At 38.4% G+C, this 23,623-nt stretch overlaps 2 protein-coding genes across 7 annotated transcripts; one reads left to right on the top strand and one right to left on the bottom strand.

Annotated features, from left to right (window-relative positions):
• Positions 1-202: 202 nt before the first annotated feature.
• On the bottom strand, positions 203-9,579 carry LOC143482246 (organic cation/carnitine transporter 2-like). 2 transcript variants are annotated; one of them, XM_076980558.1, is made up of 11 exons: positions 8,856-9,579; positions 8,698-8,765; positions 8,085-8,188; positions 3,696-3,850; positions 3,230-3,401; positions 2,909-3,035; positions 2,290-2,387; positions 1,535-1,749; positions 1,053-1,235; positions 739-874; positions 203-488 (listed from the first exon to the last, which is right to left on the bottom strand). In XM_076980558.1, exons 1-11 carry the CDS (start codon positions 9,094-9,096, stop codon positions 416-418), a joined length of 1,572 nt encoding a protein of 523 aa, XP_076836673.1. In that variant the 5' UTR covers positions 9,097-9,579; the 3' UTR covers positions 203-415. The 2 variants fall into 2 exon arrangements, with proteins under 2 accessions (XP_076836673.1, XP_076836672.1); XM_076980557.1 differs by having other exon boundaries at positions 8,698-9,577.
• A 3,087-nt stretch (positions 9,580-12,666) lies between these two features.
• Positions 12,667-22,402, top strand: slc22a5 (solute carrier family 22 member 5). 5 transcript variants are annotated; one of them, XM_076980432.1, is made up of 11 exons: positions 12,667-12,881; positions 13,060-13,462; positions 13,537-13,640; positions 14,389-14,543; positions 14,718-14,889; positions 16,780-16,906; positions 16,988-17,085; positions 17,381-17,595; positions 20,830-21,012; positions 21,176-21,311; positions 21,391-22,399. In XM_076980432.1, exons 2-11 carry the CDS (start codon positions 13,076-13,078, stop codon positions 21,458-21,460), a joined length of 1,647 nt encoding a protein of 548 aa, XP_076836547.1. In that variant the 5' UTR covers positions 12,667-12,881; positions 13,060-13,075; the 3' UTR covers positions 21,461-22,399. The 5 variants fall into 5 exon arrangements, with proteins under 5 accessions (XP_076836547.1, XP_076836548.1, XP_076836546.1 ...); XM_076980433.1 differs by having other exon boundaries at positions 13,017-13,462; XM_076980431.1 differs by having other exon boundaries at positions 12,667-12,946.
• Positions 22,403-23,623: the final 1,221 nt, after the last annotated feature.

Raw genomic sequence — 23,623 nt, 5'->3', positions numbered from 1 at the left:
ACTCAAACCAGCCCCACCTGGCCCTTGTTCCCCAGTTCTTCCCCACTCACGACATTCCCTTTCTCATACTGCTCTCTTGCCCTTCCTTGTTGCCATAATGTTGCAAATCATGGCAAGAAAGCTTGTACTTGGCAAGTACAGCATTGTACCTTTAAAAATGACTCAAAGCCACAGATAATATTGCAAAGCTTTCATTTGTGAAAGGAATTCAAAGCTATAGCTGAAATCTAAAAGATCATAGCCAATATAGGTATGCTCTTTTATACAAATATACTAGTTTAATAATTGAGTACAAAAATATACATGTTTAATAAACACCTCAGCATTAATACTGGTCCAAATAATGACATTTTCTCTGCATTTCACTTTGGGACAAAAAATCAAGTCATAAAAAGTAATAAAAAGAGTTGCATTGTTAGGAAAGAGAAACACATTCTTGGTCACCTTTGGAATGATCAAGGTTGTAAGTAATTTGTCTTTTTTTAAACCTGAAAGACAAATGAAAGAAATTTAAAAATAATAAAAGGAAATACAAATTCAGACACTGTCAACTCACTGGTTCCCTTTTGAAGGTTGACTCTTACTAAATTGCAGTATATAACTAATGATAGTTAAATACGGTAGTTAAGCTTGCATTTATTCCTCTGTTCAGAAGTGTCATCAAAGACCATGTGCCAATAAGTGATCATACATAACTGAACAACAGAGGGTGCTGGACCCTTGGAGCAGAAGGCTTACCCAGTAACTTTCTGCATGTGACTCATGGTCTCAGGAAGAGGCATACCGAGGCTCTCTGGAAGCAGGAGACTAAGCAACCCAGTAAAAATATTTAAGCTGCCCATTAGAATGTACGGCAGGGCTCTGTAATAGCCTCCTGTGAAGGTGAGACAAAGAAGTCAATAAACCAATGTGATCTGGATTATTTTGTCACGTACAACACATTCCCATTATATTGTCTTTCATTGCTATAATACTGATTTCTGCCTAGAATAAAGTTTAAACATAAGTTGTGAGTGATAATGATTACTGAATTAAAAAGAGGGGCTACTGACCCAGATATATGAAGTAGGGAGCAGATATGCTGCCAACCCGTGAGGCCATGGAGCAGGCTCCCATAGCCGTGTTCCTCAAGATGGTGGGGTACAGCTCGGCAGTGAAAGCATATATGATTGCAAAGGCTATAGTGACGCCAAACTTGCCCAGCATCTCCAGTAAAATGGCCACATAGCTCAGGTCTGTGACAACAAAAGACGAAATGTGTAATCGAAATGTCGTGACAAATGCCATTGAAGACATCACTCGTGGCTATATGTTTATTCAAATGCAGAGGTCATCTTGTATGGAATGAGGATAAAGATGGATAAAGAGTGTAGCCCTTATGAATTCATTAAGTTCTCTGCTCATTAAAATTCATGACTTATGAGAAATCTCAGTTTCTTTCATATGATAATCCAAAGATGAGCAAACAAGTCACAATGACTTTGTAGTTTCTGCAACAGCTATACATAGTTGATAGGATCTTAACACTTCTCACGCTGGGGTATAAAGTGTACGAAGAGCAGCACAGTGCCACCCAGAGAAAGGGTGGAGAAGAGACACAACCGTCTGGGCAAGTAGCGAAACATGAGCCAGGACATGATATAGGCTGGCACTTCCACAGCTGCTGAGAAGAAGCAATTCAAGTAGGAGTTCCCATGCAGGTTGGACGTGTTTAGTGACAGTGCAAAGTATCCTATAGAGAGGGTTGTCCTAGGAGAAGGATAAGACAATCAAAGCCTGTTGCAATTAGCCTTAAAAGCCTTATGTTTATGGGTTAAAAATGCTGTCACAATCAGTTGTATAACATATGAATATATTTTTTGATAAATGTAAGGAGATAAGGGAAGTGTAAATTTCACAATTTGCGAACCTACTACACACCTACTACAGCATGATGGTGCTTAGCACACTTGATTAAAAGCTATAAGTAATATTAATTATATGAGTAATGTTAAATCCCTAAATCCATAAATATAAATCTCTGCATTTACAGGGCATGAAAACTACATGTGCCTTTTGTACCAAATATAATGACCCGAGCCAACTCATTAAAAATGCAATGGGTTTTCTATCTTGGAGAAAAAGACCTATGAGAAAACTTTTCTGCTCTAGAATGTTGTTCAAAAACACTACAAATTCATTCTTTCTAGTCTGGTCACATTGCCACCAAAGGGTTACACATTCACATCAGTTGCGTGTGACAGCTGGGCTTTTATTTGTTAGCGATGCAGTGCACAGATGGACACTCACCAGACCAGACACAGCAGGATGGTAATGGCCCGGATGTTGCTGGATCTAACCAGATCACAGAGGTTGTAGGACTTCGCCCTTGCTTCCTTCTCTCCAGCCTATGGGGCACATGTGACAACAAAGTATGTTTTAGTACACTACAGAGAGCCCCTACTAGAAGATCAAAAAAGCAAAACACAAGGCCAAACAAGGCACCATATGACGGCCACAGCTAACAAAGCACTCCAGATAAACACAAGATATTTTTCATTTTGCTTAAGTGGAGCATTTAGAATGTGTCTTTATTTTCTCATTTCTTTAAGATATACTTAAAGCTGTACACAACTCTGATATTTTTGTTATGTTTTGTATTTACAGTATATCATCTGAGCCACACTCAGCTGCATGTTAATCAAAGTGGATTCCTTGTACCATGACCGCTGTGTTTTACTACCTGTAGTAGCATTATAATTTCAGCAATTTCCCAAAACAGCAAATCTAGACTCACCTACATGTACAACCTAGTGGAAACTGACAAGCCATTAACAGAAACAGTTTGCATACATGCAATTTTTTATTAAAGAGTTCTGTCCAACTAATAATGTTATGTACCTGAGAGGTTTTTTCACAAGCGCTGTACCTGTGGTGGTGGAAAAATGACATCAGGCGCTTTGATCCCATTTTTCCTGGCAGCATCCTGTAGTATGGCTTCAGCCTCTTCTATTCGACCCCGAGACACCAGCCATCTTGGAGATTCTGGAATGAACCTGTCACGCCAAATATCAATGAGCTCAGAATTAATAGTTTCACTAACTAGGTCCAGATTAATCAAGCAAACTTATGTCATGTCATGTCTTATTGACAGTAGCATTATTTTAACAAGTAAGTATGAACAATTTCTCACACACATGGTAATTACATATTCTTCATGGTATTAGTATAGTATATGGCACACACCTACCACCAAAGTGGGATATAAAGGAAGCCAGGTAGAGCAATGGCCAGAAGTAGCATCCTCCAATCTCTAATGAAGTACGCCACTAATGGTAGCACCATGTAGCCAATAGAGAAAAAAATGCACACCCCAATGGTTGAGTAGATGATGCGAACCGACAGGCTCAGAATTTCCATACCTTGTAAAAAATTAAGTTGTTACGTCAGCAACAGCTTTGATCAGAATTACTGTGTAAACACAATCATTTTTTAGGCAAAAACAATATTTTTCTGAATTAATTTGATCCCTACATTTCAGTCTTATTGTTACAGCATTAAGAGTTTGATTACTTTCAGTAGTAAGCATTCCATAATATTCATTCTTTCACTTGAAAATACATATTATACAATTATACATAAAAGTGTATACATATTGTATACAATAACATAATTCATATTTAAGTCTAGAACAACCCATATCAGCATATACCTACCTAAAACAAATGCAGCCACATAGTTTGAAATTTGTCCCATCCCAACGATAAAGAAGAGGGAGCAGAATATAACCCAAGATGGAGAGAAGACTTGAATGAGGGTAAATATCGTCTGAACTGCCATAGTTAGAAATAGCACAATTTTTCTTCCAAACCTGTATGTGAAAATAAAATGGTAAAATGTCAAAGACATCTTAAATAAATAAACTTAAATAACATGAAAGCTTATACCTTATCTCACACTTGTCCCTCTCCTTTATTTGGTTACCTGTGGTTTGGTTTTTACTTCTTAGTTTTTAGTTCTTTGTTTTGGTTTCATTAGGTAACGCCTCTCATTCAGTTCTCCACCCCTTATTGTTTTCACCTGTTCCTTCTAACTTGTTATCTTGTTGTATATAGTCCCTGTGTTTGCTCTGTCATGTCACTGACCTATTGTGCAAGCTTGTCATGTTTTGTTCAAGACTGGTTTTATGGTACTACGTCCCCATTATGTAGCCTCATTATGTGATCTGGACATATTTTGTTGCTAATCTGACTTTGGACCATTAAAACAACTCTGACTATGGATTTGCCGTTAATAAATCTCTCTTCTCAGTGAATACATCCGCCTTGTAATTACTCCTTGTCATTGTATAAAGTTTAACTTGATCTTGTAAATTGTATGTTTATTAACATTTGCTACTACCTGTGCACCTCAACCTATGTCCTCATCTTTAAAACCTAACCCTCTGACATATCAGAAATCATAATCATACCATTTTAGAGTCATGCCCTTAGACTGTAGAAATTTTACTTAGCCTTATTGTGATCCTAGGTGAGGACTTTTGTGTGCTTTCTAGGGGCGACCTGCATTAGTCGCTGATTCGAATATTCGACTGAATGACCCCTATTCGACTATGAACGTCATAGTCGAATGTACTATTCTGACTGCATGGGGGTGCCCAAGGATGCTGCTAAGAATTAGTTGTTACATGAAATGTCTTTGTTTTTGTTATATATAGCCTTTTGTCAAATAAAATCATCCTAATTTTTATTAATAAATATTTTTAAATGATGTGTGCGCATTAACAATAGGCATCTTCCTTACTACACATTAATAAATCACACCCTGCAGTTGCACAATCCAAATGAGTGGAGCTGAACACGCTACAGAATATGCAGCATCTGCCAAGATTATAATGGCTACTAAAAAAACTTGTGTGGGAGTATTTTGAAAAGGATAAAGATGAATCAAACAAAGTAAAGTGCAACTTATGTAATCAACGCCTTTAATTTCACACAACAACCAACATGGCATACCATTTAAAACGGGTAAGGCAAAAAAAAAAAAAAAAAAGTTCATCCGTTTGTCAATGTGGGCATTGAATAAAACACATCTGAACATTTATGTGTCTTTTTTCTGACAGTTACACCCGCAGATTCATGTTTACAGCTCAGCCAGCACGTCTGCAGCACCAGCAGCCCCGAGATTAATGCAAACAAAAATTGATTTGAGACCACCACTTTCACAGAAAATAAATTACTGAAAAAATAGCGGTGTTTGTTGCGCTTGATATGAGACCAGTGCGCATTGTTGAGGGTGAGGGATAATTTTGTTGTTGTTTGCTTTTTAAACCCCATTACTTGAACCTTACTTTAATTTATAATTTTTTTGCTGTTGAGGGGCAAATAGTTTTTATATTTTCAGTCAGGCATATTTTATTTAAAATATTTTTGACATTTTCAGGGTTGCCAACTTTTCAAGATCACTTGGAGTGAGATGGGGGGGGGGGGTTGGGTCTGGCAAGTGTAATGTGACGGGTGGGTGAGCGAAAATAAATGGAAGCGATCACGCCAAGTCTCAGGGAAAAAGGATGGTTTAATATGTAAAGTGCGCAAACCAAAACCCGTGAACTGATCCGAATTAAGGATATAATAACCAGCGGTCAACTGGTACAAAGACAAGACATATATACACGAACAAACAACCCTCAGGTGAGACGGATCACGGGCTCCGCCCACCTGAGGGACGAACACAACACCACACCCACAGGACAAGCTGCTGCTGTAGACGGGGGCGACCAGTAGGGGTCCGCCGTACCGTGACATGTAAATTGTGTAAATAGCATGCACCACCATGCTAAACCACCATGACTATGTCAGAGGCCCACAGTTAGTTAGTGTCACTTTCCCAGGTAATCTTTTCCATCCAGTATTAGGCTTGTGGATTAACAATCATGGAAGGAATTCATGGAAGGAACTTAAGAATTCTCTGAAAATAAGGTTGGTCATTGCTTAGACAAAATAAGTATTTTGACATAATGATGTATCAATAAAAATCAAAGCCTCTTGTACAAACATGATACATGTATTTGTTCTATGTAAAAACCTATTTATAGTGTCAAATAGAAATAGAGTCAAAAGAAACTCAATGCAACCTGGTTAACTATCTGGGGTGAGTTTCCCAAAACGTTCTTAGCGCTAAGTACTTCTTAACCTCGTACGTAAGAACTAGGTTATGAAGTACTTAGCGCTAAGAACGTTTTGGGAAACTCACCCCTGAACTATAGTAGTACGTTTTTCTATTCAATTCTTTCTTACTAACTGTAATAGATCATGTAAGCACATCACCAGAAGACAGCATTTTACCAGGATTTTACTAGAGTTAGTTTTTATAGTGTATTGGTAGAATGTCTGTGTGCATTAACAGCTTTGTTAAATAGATAAGATATCATATATAAAGTTTAAACAGGAAGGTTGTGCATTATTTTAAGTCAATAAGTTTTTTTTATTATCATTATTATTATTGATAATGTTTTTCCCTGTGCAGTTTTGAGTTTGGCTAGGAAATTCCATGTCAAATAATTTGATCTTGATATCTCTTAACTCTCTCAAAATTCTCAACACAGTTCTTGGGAAATGTACAAAGGTCTCTTTGAGTACTTTGAACATGCTGAGTGATTTGTTACTGCTGAAGTCAGCCTTTAACATCTTTCTTGACTTCCATGGTGGGGACTACGATGAGCCTCTGTTCTACTATAGAATCCAAAAATCATTGACAAGTACCCTGAGTGTAACCTATGCAGCTAAGCTGCATCTTAGTATCATCAATGTATCTCATGAATACATTTTTGTGTTTTGTTTTTCAAAAGTCCAAAGACATGGATGTTAGGTAAATTGGGATTCCCAGATAGAGTTCTCCCTGTGTATGTCTGTGTGTTCAATAAAAGCAGTTGTCTGAGTGTCTGTGCATGAATATGTGTGTGCTTGTATGCCCAGTGGTGGAGAGAGGGTCTGTCCTCTCTCCCCACTTCCTGCACCCCATTCAGTCCCCCAGGGGGCTGTGGATTCCGGTAGAGAGTACGCTGTGCACAATTGGCTCGCCGGTGTGTGATTCGTAGTGTAAGAGTTGTACCTGTGTTAAAATTGTAAAGCGACCTTGGGTATCTAGAAAGGCGCTATATAAGTTGAACATTCATTCATTCATTTATTCATTCAAAATATTTTTTCATGCTTAGGAGACTTTGTCCCCTTAGTGTCTCTAAAAGGGAGTGGTTTATTACATCTATTTAGGATCATTGGAAGTTCACTTTTTCATTGGAAGTTCACTTTCCTGATGTTTTTTTTTGTTGTTGTTTTTGTGTGAATATGTATACAAATTTAGAATGCATTTCCCATCTTTAATTCATAAGCATATTTTGCATAAATGTGTCAAAATCCTTACAGGATGTAGCTAAAGAAAACCAGGTAATATGCATTGTGCATTAGCAAAGGGCACTAGCAGGAGAATCTACTCATTTAATTGCAAGCTTATTGTCCTAATTATCACTTCAGATATGAAAGAAAATGTCAGTGACTTTCACAATGATCGATTTGTCCAATTGAAATTTAAGTTAATACCATAAAATGTTAATGGGAATTTTCTTAACCCTGCAGCAGACTCAAAGAAACCAAGTTCACCTGTGTAAGGTGGTATTGGTTTGTTTGCAGTCACAGTGTGGTACAGTACATGAGTGAGAACTTATATAAAAATACTACAGATTTGAAAAAGAATCAATAAAGGCTTTTCCAGACTTATCCATTAAACATTGTGATGATATGCATAAAACGGCATCTTTAAATTCAATCAATCAATGAATCACCTGACTTTGATCATGCAAATACGTATGTGTATGGGTGGTCTGTTGCGCCCTGTTCACCAATACATTCATTAAGAAAAGGGAACTTGAAAGTTGTAGACTCTATTTGTCTTCAGTTCAGTCCATACCCCTTGTGAACAATTTCTGATTTTACATGTACTGAATTCATCAAATATTTACCTGGCTGTAGTTTTTCTTTAATAATTTTGCTGTCATTGTTGTTGCTTTCTTTGTTTTGTAATAAAGTGTGAAGAGGTTTCAAAGGTACCACCTGTCAGACAGTTGTCCAGAGATGAAGGATCCAAGAAACACACCACAGAAGAAGAGAGATGAGGTCAAAGGTGTTTTCCAGTCATCTGAGCACACCAAATCCCACTGTCCGGCAGCAAACATCAAAAGAACACAGTCGTACTTTAATGTTCAAAAGAAATGCACATTAAGTATTTTGTAATACCACACTTCCACATCAGGAGTCATCTTATCTGCAATCATTTGGGTTGTCAACAACTCCACCACCACAACTAGCATCACTGTGAATCCCCACAAAGCATTGACATTATATATCAATGTTTTATGTGTCCAAACATCATGCTCCTCAAGGGTTTAGATTTTTTAGCCAAATGACTATAAACGTGTGATCGTACGGCTAAAGAGCATATTATTATTTTACCTGTTATTACAGTCATAGGGGCGGAGTTAACGGAGTAAGCGTTACAAACGAACTGTCTTGTAAATCGATTGTAAACATGTCGTAAATAAAAGCAATAAAACGCTGATTAATTCAGCTATCACCCGTACAGAGCAACTAATATACACAGTACAAGTAAATTGAAGTGTTTTGATAATTACAAGCACAAAAGCCCACAGCATCCCACATAACATACCTCAGTAACGATTGTCGACACATACGTTTCCCGATCGTAATCCCACCCATCCTCACAGCTCTCTTGTTCTAATGCAGATACATTCACATCAACCCATGGGATTAAGCCTTTGTCTGAATAACCTTTTATCACGTCTAGTTTATATCGAGAGCATTTACTAATCCGCGTATGCCCGCCGTCCACTTCAACAGGGATCGAAACGTTTCTCCATTCAACAGTGATGTTTACGCTTGCAGGAATGTGGCAGTGATGAGCCGGTGTATCGCCGATGAAAACAATAGATAAACCGGTAAACCCATTCGGGATAATGCTGGAGCACAAAAGAAAGAATACAGTCTTTTGAAATGTCCCCCAGTCTCCGAGAAACGCGGTGTTTTCATCATATTTTGAAGCGTGCATTGCAAATGGATGGGAACTTTTAAAAAACCGGCAAGGAAGTGAGACTACCACACAAAGGTCGTCGTTTTATGATGAGGTGGAGGGGTGGGGGCTACTGCTTTGAGTTTTTATGCGGTGGCAATAAACTGCACCACGCTTGTACAAGCTGTACATTAAAAATAAATAACGCAATGTTGTTTTTCAGTGTGTCCAATCTTTATATGCTGTCCATACTTTACATGCTTTACTTCCTCAGACGTTCCAAACATGAACATTTACGGAAATCAAACGGTGTTAAATCTGCTCATGAACTTGGTAGTGGGGGAATAAGTGGACCTGGCTACCCAGGGCCCGAGTAGGGAGAGGGGAGAGGACAATTTGCTGCTACGCTCCTGCGTAGAATATGCACTTGCTGTAATTATAATGCTGCATTATAAATAGGTAACCTATGCACGATTACATCTCCGATTTAATTATACATGTAGGTTAGCGATTTATAACGTATTGGGTATTTCAATAGTTGGGCCAATTGACATATTTTATTAGATTTATCCTACTATAGAATATAATTAGAATATAGTTGTAAAGTGGTCTACAGCAGGGGTTCTCGACTGGTCTCAGCCCGGGACCCACATTTTCTCATTGTCATTAGGTCGCGACCCAGTTTTATACAGTACAAATGTTATAACAAATTAAAAAGGTAAACAATTGGTGGTTACCATGGCAACAAGACTGGTTCGCAGGCTGGGCTCCAGACAAAAAGAAATATTTAAGGAGCCAGTGGGTCCTAAAAGAAAAAAATCAGGCACCAATAACTTTTTCTAGGGGCCATAATAATATACAAACTAATAAGCATTGCAACACTCACATCAGATCAGATGTTATTTAGGATCTCTACTGTCACCACTACAAATTACTGAAAGAAAGTGGCGGTCGTAAAGGCCCCAGAGCACTGCACACTCTGTTTTTCTGCAACTATTTCAATAGTTTTTAAATGATCCGTCATAAGATAAAAACAAGTTGTATACATATTAAGTGCACATTTTGTCAAATATTTCAATTGCTTTTAAAATGTCCATCATAAGAGCATAAAACAATAGTACATTAAGTGCATCCTAATCAACAACCTTGTTTTGTGGACTTATGATGGACTGTTTAAAGCTATTGAAATATTTGACAAAAACTGACCACCACACATTGGTGCAATGTATAAATACCCATCTTAATGTAATACTTGTTTGCTGGACTTAGATGTACCGTTTATAAGCTATTTAAATTACTGCAAAAAATGCGCAGTGCTCTGGGGCCTTTACGACCGCCACTTACGTCTGTGGTAAACCTTCTATAACCTACTCAAGCCTTTCATTAGACACAATATCTTTATCATAACTGAGAAACTGTGACGGGTAGGGTGAGCGAAAATAAATGGAAGAGATCACGCCAAGTCTCAGGGAAATAGGATGGTTTAATATGTAAAGCGCAAACCAAAACCCGTGAACTGATACGAATTAAGGATATAATAACCAGCGGTCAACTGGTACAAAGACAAGACATATATAGGCAAACAAATGACCCTCAGGTGAGACGGATCACGGGCTCCGCCCACCTGAGGGACGCACACAATGTCACAAAACAACAACAACAACAGCCGCTGTGGACGGAGGCGACCGGTAGGGGGCCGCCTCACCGTGACAGAAACACTTGATAGTTTAATGTGTTAAGTGATTTTCATTGATCCCAATACCAAAAGCTTCACTAAAAATATCTATAGAGAACTTAAAAAATGTATATCTTTTATTTTTTTTAGACAAAAAACATGTCTCCAACTATGAATTTATACTGAAAAATCTGTGTTTTTTGAAAACCTCTCTTATCACCAATCCATTTCCGCCCACAGAACGGTATCTTTATTAACTCAATATTTGTTATCCATCAACTATAGACTGTTGTTTGTGGGAGTCCCAAGAGGCAAGCAGTTTATGAAATACTCTAAGCAGCTCCACTGACACCAATCTTGTCAAAGTCACATTATTTGGGAGTTTTATTTGAATTTAAAAATTCTTGACCGGATTTTATGCATTGTGCTCCTGTAGCACAACTGCGTGATTTAGACATTAGGTATTTCAGCAGGTGTTCCTAATAAGGAATTTGTTGAGTTTAGCAACTGTTAAGTATTTCTGATATTGGCAACACTGTCCCAGTCCAGTCATGCAATGCAGAAGAACATTAAATTTAAATAACATCCAAAACTACCCAGGATGCATTTTTATATATCCATAAACTGTCACTACTGCCAAAAAAAAAAAAAATTTTCCTCGGTTATTACATCTGTACCGAAGCGCTCTAAAAGAGTAGCCTTCCACTTTTGCTGCATCACAGATTACATTTTGTTCAATTTTTTTGTTACTAAAACTGTTACTGTTTAAATCATGTGTCAGTTTATGTTCAAAATCTAAGTTAAATGGGGATATGTTGCTCTGATAAAACAAGGAAACACCTTTACCATCAAGCATGCATTTCTATTTACATTAAAAAATTACAAATTTCTTATATTCTGGAGGAACCTGATTGTAATGGTAGTCTTTGATATGCTACTTTGTATGTCTAGTGTAATCTCATCTCTTTGGATAGGTAATCTTCACTTTTAACAGAATGATCTTCCACATGAATCGCCCAGGAAAAGATCTTGTCAACAATTAATAATTAATCATTGATAAAAGTTCCATATAACTAAAGACAAATGTCTCAGATCAGAAGACCCACTTCACTTTCTCCAGCAGTGCAACAAAACAGAAGTCAAAGATGAAATATGTTATGCAGCAAACATCTTTTTTACTTATTATTAGAAAATTGTATGAATCTGGTGCATAGTCACAGTGATTTAAAACAATGTCTCTCAGTGTTCTTCTTATTATAAAGTTCAACTGATTACATGGTAATCAGGGAATTAGATAGGATAATTTCAGGATGGAAGATTCACTGAGCTGAACAGTGATGACCAGCTTCTCGTTGGGCTTAAAATTAACCAATGAGGTTTATATCTCCCAAAAACCCACAATAAGCTCCTTTCCTTTTTTATATTCATGCATGTCTGTGTATTTCATGTTTTTTTAATAGAACATGTTCTGAAAGCATGTTCTCAGTGATTCTACATTTTAACACAAATTTTTTTCATATAATGAGAGTTTCAGTTGTTAAAGCTTTTAAATTCTTAAATGATTTGATGCCTCAAAGCTTTGCTACGTTTCTCACAACTAAAGCTGTAGGCTTTCCGATGCATTAAAAATATTTTAAAAAGCAGCAGTCCTACCCATTAACAACTACCAAAAAACTGGGAGTGCATCCGGTTTTTAGTAATTTGATTTACAAAATTCCACAGTAATGTACCTCATAAAATCTGATTGGATTTCTTTTCATTTATATCATTGCACTTCTTCTGTAAAATTTGTTTTTGGCAAACTATTGCTAGTCTGTGTTTCCTTGTATTGCACTAAGCTCCCCAACCATTGAGTGTGTGCTGTGGAGTTTAATGCCACTAAAGCCATTCATATTGCAAGCACGTGTAATTCTTTTTGGTCTTTGCACTGGCAAGAATGCTGCTTTGAGAGGCAGCTGTATAAGGACACTTGCTGGACACTTTCGGAAACTCGTGTTTACAGACTGGTCTACTACAACAGACATCTGCCTGTTTTTGTTTCTATGAACAATGCATCAGAAAACTTCATTCCTGCATTTTTTGTGCTCCTCGTTGTGTTCAGAAGACGTGGATAAGGCCATTCTCTCTGCATAGAGGCCTCTTCAGAAAGGTAAACAAACATCGAAGCAGCTAGCATTGAGGGCCCCACTGCAGTCACATCAATGAGATAAAGAGGTCAGAGACTTTAAAATCTTACAAGGTAGATTTTTTTCTTTCCTCCTTCCTGTTGTGTTGTTCACCACAGGAGGCCTGGCTCTCAACACTCTTATTTTCTGTACATGTCTCAGTGTCATCCACACTACAATGGGAGATTATGAAGAGGAAACAGCCTTCCTGGGCCAAAAAGGTCCTTTCTTCATTGTAGTTTTTCTACTTCTGAACGTCATCTACATCTCTACTGGTTTCCATAGCTTCTATATTGTATTTGCTGGGGCCTCTCCTTCACATAGCTGTCGGGTCCTGGATGGGAATCTAAGCAAGGAATGGATTAATGCCAGCATACCTATTGAGGAGATGAATGGAAAATTGGAACCAAGCAAGTGTTGGAGATATAATTTAGACACAATTAAACATTTAGCCACTGTAGGGTACAACTTTGTTGATGTAAACCTCACAAAGGTCTCAAAGGAGAGGTGTGCGGATGGATGGAATTACAGTACAGAGATCTACCACTCCACCATTGTCTCTGAGGTAAGAATCTCTTGCATGAGAAAATCATGAAAAATAACTTGGTGAAATATTAAATATAGTTTAATATATTACAGTGGGACCTGGTTTGTGAAAGAGAGTGGAGAGTTCCATTTGCCTCCTCAACTTTATATATGGGCTACTTGTTGGGCTCTCTCGTCTCGGGCCAGCTCTCTGACAGGTACCAAACAGCCTTCTTAGTATCTTTACATTTGGTGCACTTTTGCATGTTGAAAGACTCAATAAAGAAAACATGTGTATGAAACATGTGTTTCTTTCATGGTTTAGGTCCTAATTTTTAATAGTCAAAGAAATTGTTGCCAAAATAATCCAAAGTCCATTTTATGTACAAATGCTGCCACCTGGTGTAAAAGAGATGTACTACGCTATCTATGGAGGCTCATATGCTGTCGTGTAAACTGATGATTGATGTTTATAATGTGTGTAATAGTTGTCAGGAACTATGCTGGATATTTTACCAGTGATATCTATTTTTAAATGCGTGCCTAAATGAAATAATGAACAATACTTAATCATATGATAGCATACTACTTCATATAATAGTCTTTACATTACATTTCCCTATGATTTTAGTATGCCTTTGTCATTGTATGCCAACATTGTCTCTACTGTTACTCAAATTAAAAAAATACACATTGTTTGCTAGACTACATCAACACATCAAAATACACCCATCTGATATATAATGCAAATGCAACATATTGTAATTTATCATTTTGGGTCATATTTTATATTATTTACATTATTTGAACATTTATTCTTTTAAATCTTGGACAAACTTAAAGGTACAGAACTTCCCAAGAGTAATTCAGAGAAGGCTCATACATGGATAATTAATTATTTATATTATCAGTTATCAGTTATTATTATTATATCAGTGGCATTAATCAATTTCTTTTTTGTTCAAGGTTTGGGAGAAAGAAGGTTCTTTTTGTGTCTCTTGCTTCTGAGTCTCTTGTCATCTTTGCTCAGTCATTCTCTCAGTCATGGTTGGTCTTCTGTACCCTATATTTCTTCGTGGGTGCCTTCCAGATATCTCTGTACATCACAGCATTTGTTCTTGGTAAGCAAGCTCATGAAATATAATTTTCAATCATATCATGATAATCACATCATCTACACTAATGCTGTAATTAAACAATCCTAATGTATATGTCTGCAGTTGTAAGTCCACACAGGTTTACACACCTAAAACAGTGACAGAAAATGTAACATTTAATTGTAATCATTTTCACAGGTACTGAAGTGCTGAGTAAGTCATTTCGAGTTCTTTTCACTACATTGGGTGCTTTTCTACACTACTGTATTGGATACATGCTGCTCCCATGGATTGCCTTTGCAATCAGAGACTGGCGAACTCTGCTCAGAGTCCTATCAGGGCTAACACTGGCATACATCCCATTATGGTGGTAAGCAGCAACACACAAAATGAAAAATCCAATCATGTAGACAACAAATTTGCTTTGTGATTTGTATGTGTACTAAATAATATTCATGAATTGGACTGAACTCCAGTGAAGCACAGGATGTATCCACATAGAGCACTGCTGAGATGTGCTGCAGCTAAGATTCATTTGTAGTTCCATCCGTGCCAAAAACAAATGCATGATCCAGTTCCCACAAGGCCTCACAGGGAGCAAAATGTGGCAGGAGTCAAACAGTCTAGTCTTAATAATTTAGAGTTTTCTGTCCTTTTGACTCAGCGAATGCAAAGACAAACTTTGTGTGATAAATTTGGTATCCTGGGATTCTGTTAATATTAAAGAAAATACTCATACCATGGCCTTCTAAAGCAGGAGTTAGAGGATACAAGACCTACATGTACCTCAAGTTTAGTGGTGCTGCAACACAGCTGTGGAAATAGTATGCTCTCTTGCCATGACAATAGGTTTAAATTGAGCTCAGTCAAGGGAAAAGTCCACCTTCTTCAATTCCATAATTTCAAACATAAAATAATAAGTTCAGCTCCAAATTATGTTGAAATTACACCATAAAATTGTATTAATATTGGGAAAAACAAATGATTGAAACAGATTGGACCAACAGTGAGACTGACAAGCATGGCATTTAAAGCTGGTTCTAAAGCTTGTCACAGTACCGAATCTGCTCTTGAAAGTTTTCAATGATTTGTATTAGCTACTGCATCTGGGATCTCTGCCTTTCTCATACTTATTGCTGCCTTTGATACAGTGGACCATAGTGTTCTCATTTCACAGTTGGTATTAAGGGTATTGCTCTGGAGTGGTTTAGATTTTACTTGACGATCAGAAGTTTTTCTATCAGACATGGTGATTTTTTATCCTCCTTATCTTTTTTTGTGGAGTGCCCCAGGGTTCCATTCTTGGGCCTATTTTTTTCTCTTTATATGCAATTATGAGGGTGTAACGCTCGCAGGAAGGAGGCATGACGAGCGTTGCAAGGTGCAACATACAATGTTTATTGACAAAAAACACGCAAAGCCCAGCACAGATGGTGCAAACACGCTAACGCCGATGCTTGCACGGGCATGAACTTTAGACAAAGACGAGCACAAGACACTGCGCGAACGCACATTAAATAGGTGATTAACACAGACCCTCGTGATCTCGAGACAAGGCACAGGTGATACTACGAACACACTCACGGACAACCCACACCCACGGAAGTACTAATATGGACACAACAGCACGCAGACAACGTAGCGGCACGCCCACAGGGAAGGGTCCGGGACTGTCACCGTAACAGAGGGTCCATGCTTAGAAAATAGGGCATTTTCGTCCACTGTTATGCAACTGATATGCAACTTTATTCATTGATGTAACAGAAAGAAAATCATTTTCTAAAGCCATTATTAGACCGCCTTGAGGACAAAAGTTTGGCAGGCCTTAGCTTTTTAAAATGTTTTTGAAAACTGAAATTTTTATTTACCCCAAGAGTACATGTAAAGCCTATCAGTTATATTTGAGCTCACTAGATGCCTTTGTAAGACCTACCATAAAAAGTTAATTGATGATGATTTTAAATTGGACAAACTTGTTTAAAACAATTTTTTTTTCCAGCGGAGGTTTGTTTTAATTTCATCCTGATTTTATCCTGATCCTGACTGTGATGTTCTGTTCTCTAAATGCACTCTATAAATATAATGAAGTGGAATCAAATATTTGTTTGATCTCAGCCCTCACCCCAACACATCTTATAGTTTGTTGCATTATGTTATTGCAGTGTTAGAAGCCTTAAATAAGACCAGTGCCCCTTGAAAACTGAGACCATGTGCATGCCAACAGAGTAGTGAGATAGCAGTAAACCATATCATTTTACAGGTTCATTCCAGAATCTCCTCGATGGCTGATCTCTCAGGGGAGAATAGAAGAGGCTGAAGCCATAGTGAAAGAAGCAGCTAAGAGAAACAAGGTCACTGCCCCTGAGGTCATCTTCAAGGTGTCTGAGGTCCGACCCTAAACATCATAAACAATAAACAATAAAGTGTTTGCTAAATCTTAGAAAAAAATATTTCTCAATGTCTTTTAGGTTAAAGTGGCATCATCACATATGAAAAAGTACAGTATGATCGATGTTGTGAAGACCAGCAATATATGTTGTACTACTTTTATGTGTTTGTTGCTGTGGTAAGTAATACATGATTGTGTCCTCACTATCCTTTAACACCAGTGGTTCCCAAAGTGGGGGGTGCGCCCCCTAGGTGGGGCGTGGAGCTATTGCAGGGGGGGGGGGGGGGGGGGAGCTTGGAAGTAAAACATGTGCACATGTCTCAGTATGGGGGGGCGCAAAAATATTCTCATCTACGAAAGGGGGGCACGGCAGAAAAAGTTTGGGAACCACTGCTTTAAACTTATATTAATGAAGACTATTTAATCTTAATGTGTGCATTTGTTACCTTTCCTATTGTTTGTGTCTTCCTAGGATGGCCATCAATATTGGATATTTTGGACTGTCATTAAATACATCAAATCTCCTTGGCAATCCATTCCTGAACTGTTTTTTATCAGCGGTTACCGAGGTACCTGCTTACATCATAGCAACAGTGCTGCTGAAGAACTGTCCCCGGAGACCCCTACTCTCTGCCTTCCTCAGTATAGGTGGAGGATTCCTGCTCTTGATCCAGCTAATCCCTGACAGTAAGGAAACAGCCTTTTCTAATTTATGGACAAACGCATTGGACAGTTTCTCTGAAAATACCTCCTCAAATAAGAGTAATTTGTGTGTGCAGATGTATGTGGTGCTCTGTACTCCTACTTTATATGAACAGATATGTGTAGACAGCATATGAAACACAAATAATATGGATTCAAGATGAAAATAACAGATGGACAAACAAATGCCCTCTTTGTTAACTTAAAGGAGTAGTAAGGATAAACAGGTTGCACACTCTGAGATATACACATTTTATTAAGGGCATTTTAATTAATCATAGAACAGGTGTAAGGACTGATTGGAAGATATATGCAGTGAAGCGACAAGTATGCAGTGAAGCAACAGGTTTATTTACAGGGATTTCACAAACAGGACTGGTAGATTACTACATTGGCTAGATCAACACGACGGACACAATTACAACAAGGCATACTGAAGATAACTAGACAGTGTGACGATGCCAAGTGAGCAGGATGCCGAGATGCAGGCAGCGTATAGAACACAAGGTTATTCCAATAATCTGGCTATCGTGCTATTAGGGCAAGACATTTAAACAAAGTAGCAACATCACATTTCACAAACACCCGACAACAAAGACAGCACAACACACACTTCAGTACACGGAAGACAACAAGTATCACGTGCATCACAATACCAAAGACGAGATGCACTCACAACTCTCATACAACATGGAACACACACAGATGTACATATATGGACATGAACGAACATAACCACACAGACACACCCACAAAGGGAGGGGTCTGGGGCTGTACCGTGACAAACCCCCCCACCAGGGGCACTTCCTCCCAGAGCGCCCAGCTACAGCAGTGAGCTCCAGACCCACGACGACAGGTGGGGCCTGAGCTCAGAGAAGCTTGCACCAGGGGCTTCCATAATTTGCCTCATCCTCAACTTCTATATCGCTCTCCACCAAGGAGACAGCTCTCTCCATACCCTTGTCCTCTGGGGAATGGGTGTCCTGGACTTCCATGTCACTGCCTTGTCCCTGCAAGAGAGAGGTGTCAGATAGAGATAAACCAGCCTCGTCCTACTCACACTCGCCCTCAAACAGCAGAGCTCACCCCCTTTCCCGCATATTTCACAGTTCAAAAGGAGCTCTCTGAGGGGGGTGTGCTAATCCCCTCACCTAGTTCGCTGAGTACTCCCACAGACGGGGCTAATCCCCCACTCTCCGTAGTGCCTAGTGCTATATGAGTAGTCAAATGGAGGGTGACTATTCCCCTTACCCCCCATAGTCCATGGTGCTATGAGTATTGAGTATTCTGAGGGCTGAAAACTACCGTATTTTCTGGACTATAGAGCGCACCACAATATAAGCCGCACCTACCAATAGTGCAGTATTACAGCAGTATTATGTCTAAATATCTAGTTAGGACAAAACTAGAGTGCTCAATGAAGTTATAGTCACTGTAACTCCCTAACATCATCTGTAGCGTCTTTATGCGTGTGCAAACAAGGGGACTCGGAATTTGGCACAACAAATGTTGGTTTGAATAAATTTCTCTGTCGTGCCTGCTGCTTGCATGTGCTAAATGAAATTTGACCTGTGCTAAATGAAAACTTTGACCTACCACCTGATTAACTTTCTGCTCCGCCCCCTGACGGGTGAAGAAAAAAGTGTCTACAATGTCTACAGAAAAAAATGTCTACAGAAAAGCCGCACCTCTTTATAAGCCGCATGGTTCAAATCGTGGGGAGAAAAGTAGCGGCTTATAGTCTGGAAAATACGGTATTTCAATTCTCTCCTCCAAGTGCTCTCAGTCAGAGACCATCATTTTCGGTGTTTCTCTCTGAGGCCCTGATGAACTGTCCTGGTTTGTCAGGGAGGAGAGGGAGGGATTATGCCAGTCCTTACAAGTGCCCCCATCCACCGATGGCTGTCTCAATAAGTTTGTTTGGGATTTCTCCTCAGTGCTGACAAAAGACATGGTTCCTCAAGACCCTCAGTTATAGGAGCCTGGGCCATACTTCCACCTTTATTTTCCTTTCCATTCTTCAGCATATTTTGTTTTAGGTCCGTTGTTCTGTGGCGATGCCAAAAGAGCAGGATGTTGAGACATAAGCAGCATACAGAACATAAATTTATTCCACTAATACCAGGCTATAGTGCTATTAGCACTAGACAATTAAACAGAATAGCAATTTCATGTTTCACAAATAACAACTGAAAAAATGACAGCACAACACTAACTTGTTCAAGAAAGACAACAAGTTACACCTGCAGCACACTACCAAAAAGTCGAGACACACAAAAAACTCTAGTGAACACACACAACACAGAATATACATGGATGTACATATATGAACATAGACAAACGTAACCATACAGACACACCCACAAAAGGAGACAAACAAACAAACAGACAAATGCACATACAAAAAACAAATCACCAAAACCTAAATGAAAGACAGGGAAGTGTGTTACCAAGTAGAGAAATAACGAGCAGACACCCAAGGTTAAGACACAATGGTGTTTCTAAAACAACAAACAACACCAACACAAATGTAGACTACAGATCTGATCAGGAACACCACATGTGCATAATCAAAAAACGCAAGAAATACCATGACTAGATAAGATTCAAGGCCTGATCTGTATAGACAAAACAAAAAAGCTATGGGGGAATTAGAATGAACATGAGGAGCGATAATACATGGATAACAGACCTGACATAACGAGAAAGCAGCATGTGGCATGACCACAGTAGAAACACAGTACTTAGGAGCATTAATGATCCTCAACAGAAAACTCAAAGACCAGGAAATACATACCCAAGTAAATGATAAAAAAACTATGGACAACTGGAATTAATAAACGAAGACAAGGATATAAACAAGATGTACAGCAAAGGGGCACAAGGATAACCAAAACAATTAAGTGACCACTGAAAGGGGAGGGAGAAATGGGAATCCTAAACCTCAGTGACAGATGGGTCAGAGCCAAACGGGACAACAGGTTATGGTTGTGTATCTGGAAGACAAGGCCAGGAACAAGAAACAAGGCCAGATTGTAAACCAAAACCAAAATGTAGTGACAAATAGAACAAAAATAAATACAAATACACTAAGAAACAGCATAGACAAAACAAATCTTATTAAATAATCTTGTTGCTTGTCTGCTTGCATTGTAATTCTGTATATACTTTGTTTTACTGAACCATGGACTGTAACCAGTGACTGTAACTCTCCTACAGGTCTTCATACACTGGCACTGTCCCTAGAGATGGCTGGCAAATTTGGCTTCACCATGTCCTTCACTGTGGTGTACATCTACACGGCAGAGATCTACCCCACTGTGCTTAGGAACCTGGGAATTGGAATGTGTTCTTCTGCTGCACGCATTGGCAGTATCACCGCACCTTATGTCATATTCTTAGGTGAAACCAGTGATTTATGTACTGAGGACATGTAGCTTATATTTAATCAAACACTGGATTGAAAAGGAACTATATTCCATTGACTGAAATGCTTGTTTGATCTCAGTCATTTTAACTGATTGTGAAATTCTTGTCTTGGTAATTCCATTCTCTTCTTATGTAGGTACTTTCAATAAATATCTCCCATACATTCTGATGGGAAGTCTCACCATTGGCTCATCCTTAGCAAACATATTCCTCCCTGAGACTTTTGGTAGAGTTCTGCCTGAAACTGTGGAACAGATGCAGAAATGCAAAGGGTATGGCTTTCCAAATACACTTTTCTGAGCTCAGTTTATCAGTTTGCAGATAATTAAGCTCACACTGCTTTTGCTGCAGCTGCCATAAGAGAGATGTTCCTGTGGTCGAAGGAGGCAAGAAAGTCATCCTACAGGAAGAGAAACTCTGAAGACATCACCGTGGAGACACAATAAGATGCCCTGAAGACATCACAGTGAAGACACGATAAGGTACTCTGAAGACATCACAGTGAAGACACAATAAGGTACTCTGAAGACATCACAATGGAGACACAGTAAGGTGCTCAGGAGTAAAGATAAATGATTGAACTTTATCAAAACCAAATAACCTTTTCCCATTGAAAATCTATTTTGTTTTGTGGAAATCAGCACAAGGATGGAAAAAAACTCATAAATACAAGAATCTTTCACAACTGGTTCTCTGCTTCTTTACATATTCGTGTGACGGTACAGCCCTCGAGCCCTCCCTCTAGGCATATCTATGTGTTTGCAGTGTACAGTCATTTCTGTGTGTGTTTTGGTGTGTGTGTATTCCTTTTTTTCATTCATCTCACCTGTCTCTAGTCTCATTCGCATTATATGTTGCTCTTGTGTCTTGTTATTGTTCATCGTTGCTCATCTTTGTTTGAGTTGCATGTCTGTTTAGTGTTTGATTAGCAATAACACTAAATACAATAAACATGTATTCTTTGAACTGCTATCACCTCACCTTCCTGCCATTCCCTTGCCCACAATTATATTATTATTTTTATTATTATTATTAGTTATTATTATTATATATTATGAGCCTTTGTCATAAAACATGCATTAGCTTTATACAACCCTAACCCTAATCTACTGTTTATTATTGGATATTTTATGGAAGCATATGTTTAATTATTGAGAATGTCACTGGGTTTCTTGCATTCAGTGTTCTCAATGTAAAAGATCTGTCATCATGTTTGTTGTTTTGTACCATTTGTGTGCTCATGTTATTCTGTTGCCTTTTATACAGGGAAGATCAAGCTACAAAAAACATGCTTTTGTTATTTCTGAATTTGTACAGAATTAATACACTAAATTATAATATTAATAAAAATGACAGAATACATCTATTTGAGCATTCATCGGGAATGATTGTGTTATATATTATTTAAGCTGGTATTTAAACTGAGTTCTTGTATAAAACTTATATCTGTGTGACGGGCAGGCAGTGTGAAATAATGTGTAGTGGAGATAGCCAAGGTCCCTTCATCATCACACACAGAGAGGAACCCTCCTTCGCAGAGTGTAAAGTTTCATCCCATTAATTGTATGGGAAAGTTAAACATGGCTTTTCATCCATCACTGCTGCTTCCAGGAATTCACAGTCACAATGGGTTTCTTCTCCAAAGCTTAGAAGCCTAACCTTATCTGATCACCTGAGCGTGGGATGAAGGCCATAAAAGTGGTCTGGTCAGGATCAACCCTCCTCTGAAGGACACAGGGCTCACAACTCAGGAAGAATCCGCACTCATAAACCTAAATTACAGCCTTAACTGATTCCCCAAGGTTTAACCCCAATTTATAATCTGAGAACTGAGGATGCAAATATGTCAAGAGGTCTTTATAACTTCAAATCTAAACTGTACACTAAATCAAAATCCAGCCTACAGAAATCGACTCGGCGAACTCAATCTAAGACACAAAACTGAACAGCTTTTCAACCAAGGGAAGGGTAATTGTTCTTAAAACCAGTATTCAATTTAAATAGCCCTTAAGGACCCTGGACAAAGGATCAATGCATAAGCTGAACCATGTGCCTATGAGATTTGAACATTATGTGATCTGTGGTTGATATAAAAGCACAACTTATGATCTTTCAGTAATAAATGGTTCCATTATAATACCTTTTATTGTATAATCACCGCACATTGATGCATGTCTATGTATTCCTGTGTGTTTCAGTAGTTTAGATATCCATGTCCCTGTATTCTTGAATTGAATTATGAATGCATGTATATATATACGTATATAATATATATATTACTGGTGGGACTTTAACGCGTTAATTTTGATTAATTAATTACAGGGAAAATAACTAACGAAAAAAATTTACGCATTTTAACGCATTTAACGCATGAGACACTTTTGCACCTTGGAATGATGTGGTCTTTCAAGGAGGGGAAGCTCAATTTCTGCTTGAGTGATAGAAGTCAGTCTCCAAACACAAGCAGCTACAACAAAAACCACCAGAAATAGAAGCTCGATTTATCGCTAGTTGTTTTTAACGAAGAAAATGCCGCTAAGAGGATTAGGAAAATCTCCGGTTCAACTCAGATCAGAATGAAAAA

This window comes from Brachyhypopomus gauderio, chromosome 18 (genome assembly GCF_052324685.1).
Source record: "Brachyhypopomus gauderio isolate BG-103 chromosome 18, BGAUD_0.2, whole genome shotgun sequence".
In the NCBI taxonomy this organism is placed as follows: domain Eukaryota; kingdom Metazoa; phylum Chordata; class Actinopteri; order Gymnotiformes; family Hypopomidae; genus Brachyhypopomus; species Brachyhypopomus gauderio.
This window is presented reverse-complemented; position numbering and strand designations above follow the sequence as displayed.

Coding starts and splice junctions, on each gene's coding strand:
- LOC143482246 (XM_076980557.1), bottom strand. CDS start 9,096: ATGCACGCTTCAAAATATGATGAAAACACCGCGTTTCTCGGAGACTGG. Junction 3,851..8,084: donor TCTGGACAACTGTCTGACAG/GTGGTACCTTTG, acceptor TTTCACATACAG/GTTTGGAAGAAAAATTGTGC. Junction 2,388..2,908: donor TCATTTTTCCACCACCACAG/GTACAGCGCTTG, acceptor TGTGCCCCATAG/GCTGGAGAGAAGGAAGCAAG.
- slc22a5 (XM_076980432.1), top strand. CDS start 13,076: ATGGGAGATTATGAAGAGGAAACAGCCTTCCTGGGCCAAAAAGGTCCT. Junction 13,463..13,536: donor ACTCCACCATTGTCTCTGAG/GTAAGAATCTCT, acceptor AATATATTACAG/TGGGACCTGGTTTGTGAAAG. Junction 13,641..14,388: donor TCGGGCCAGCTCTCTGACAG/GTACCAAACAGC, acceptor TTTTTGTTCAAG/GTTTGGGAGAAAGAAGGTTC.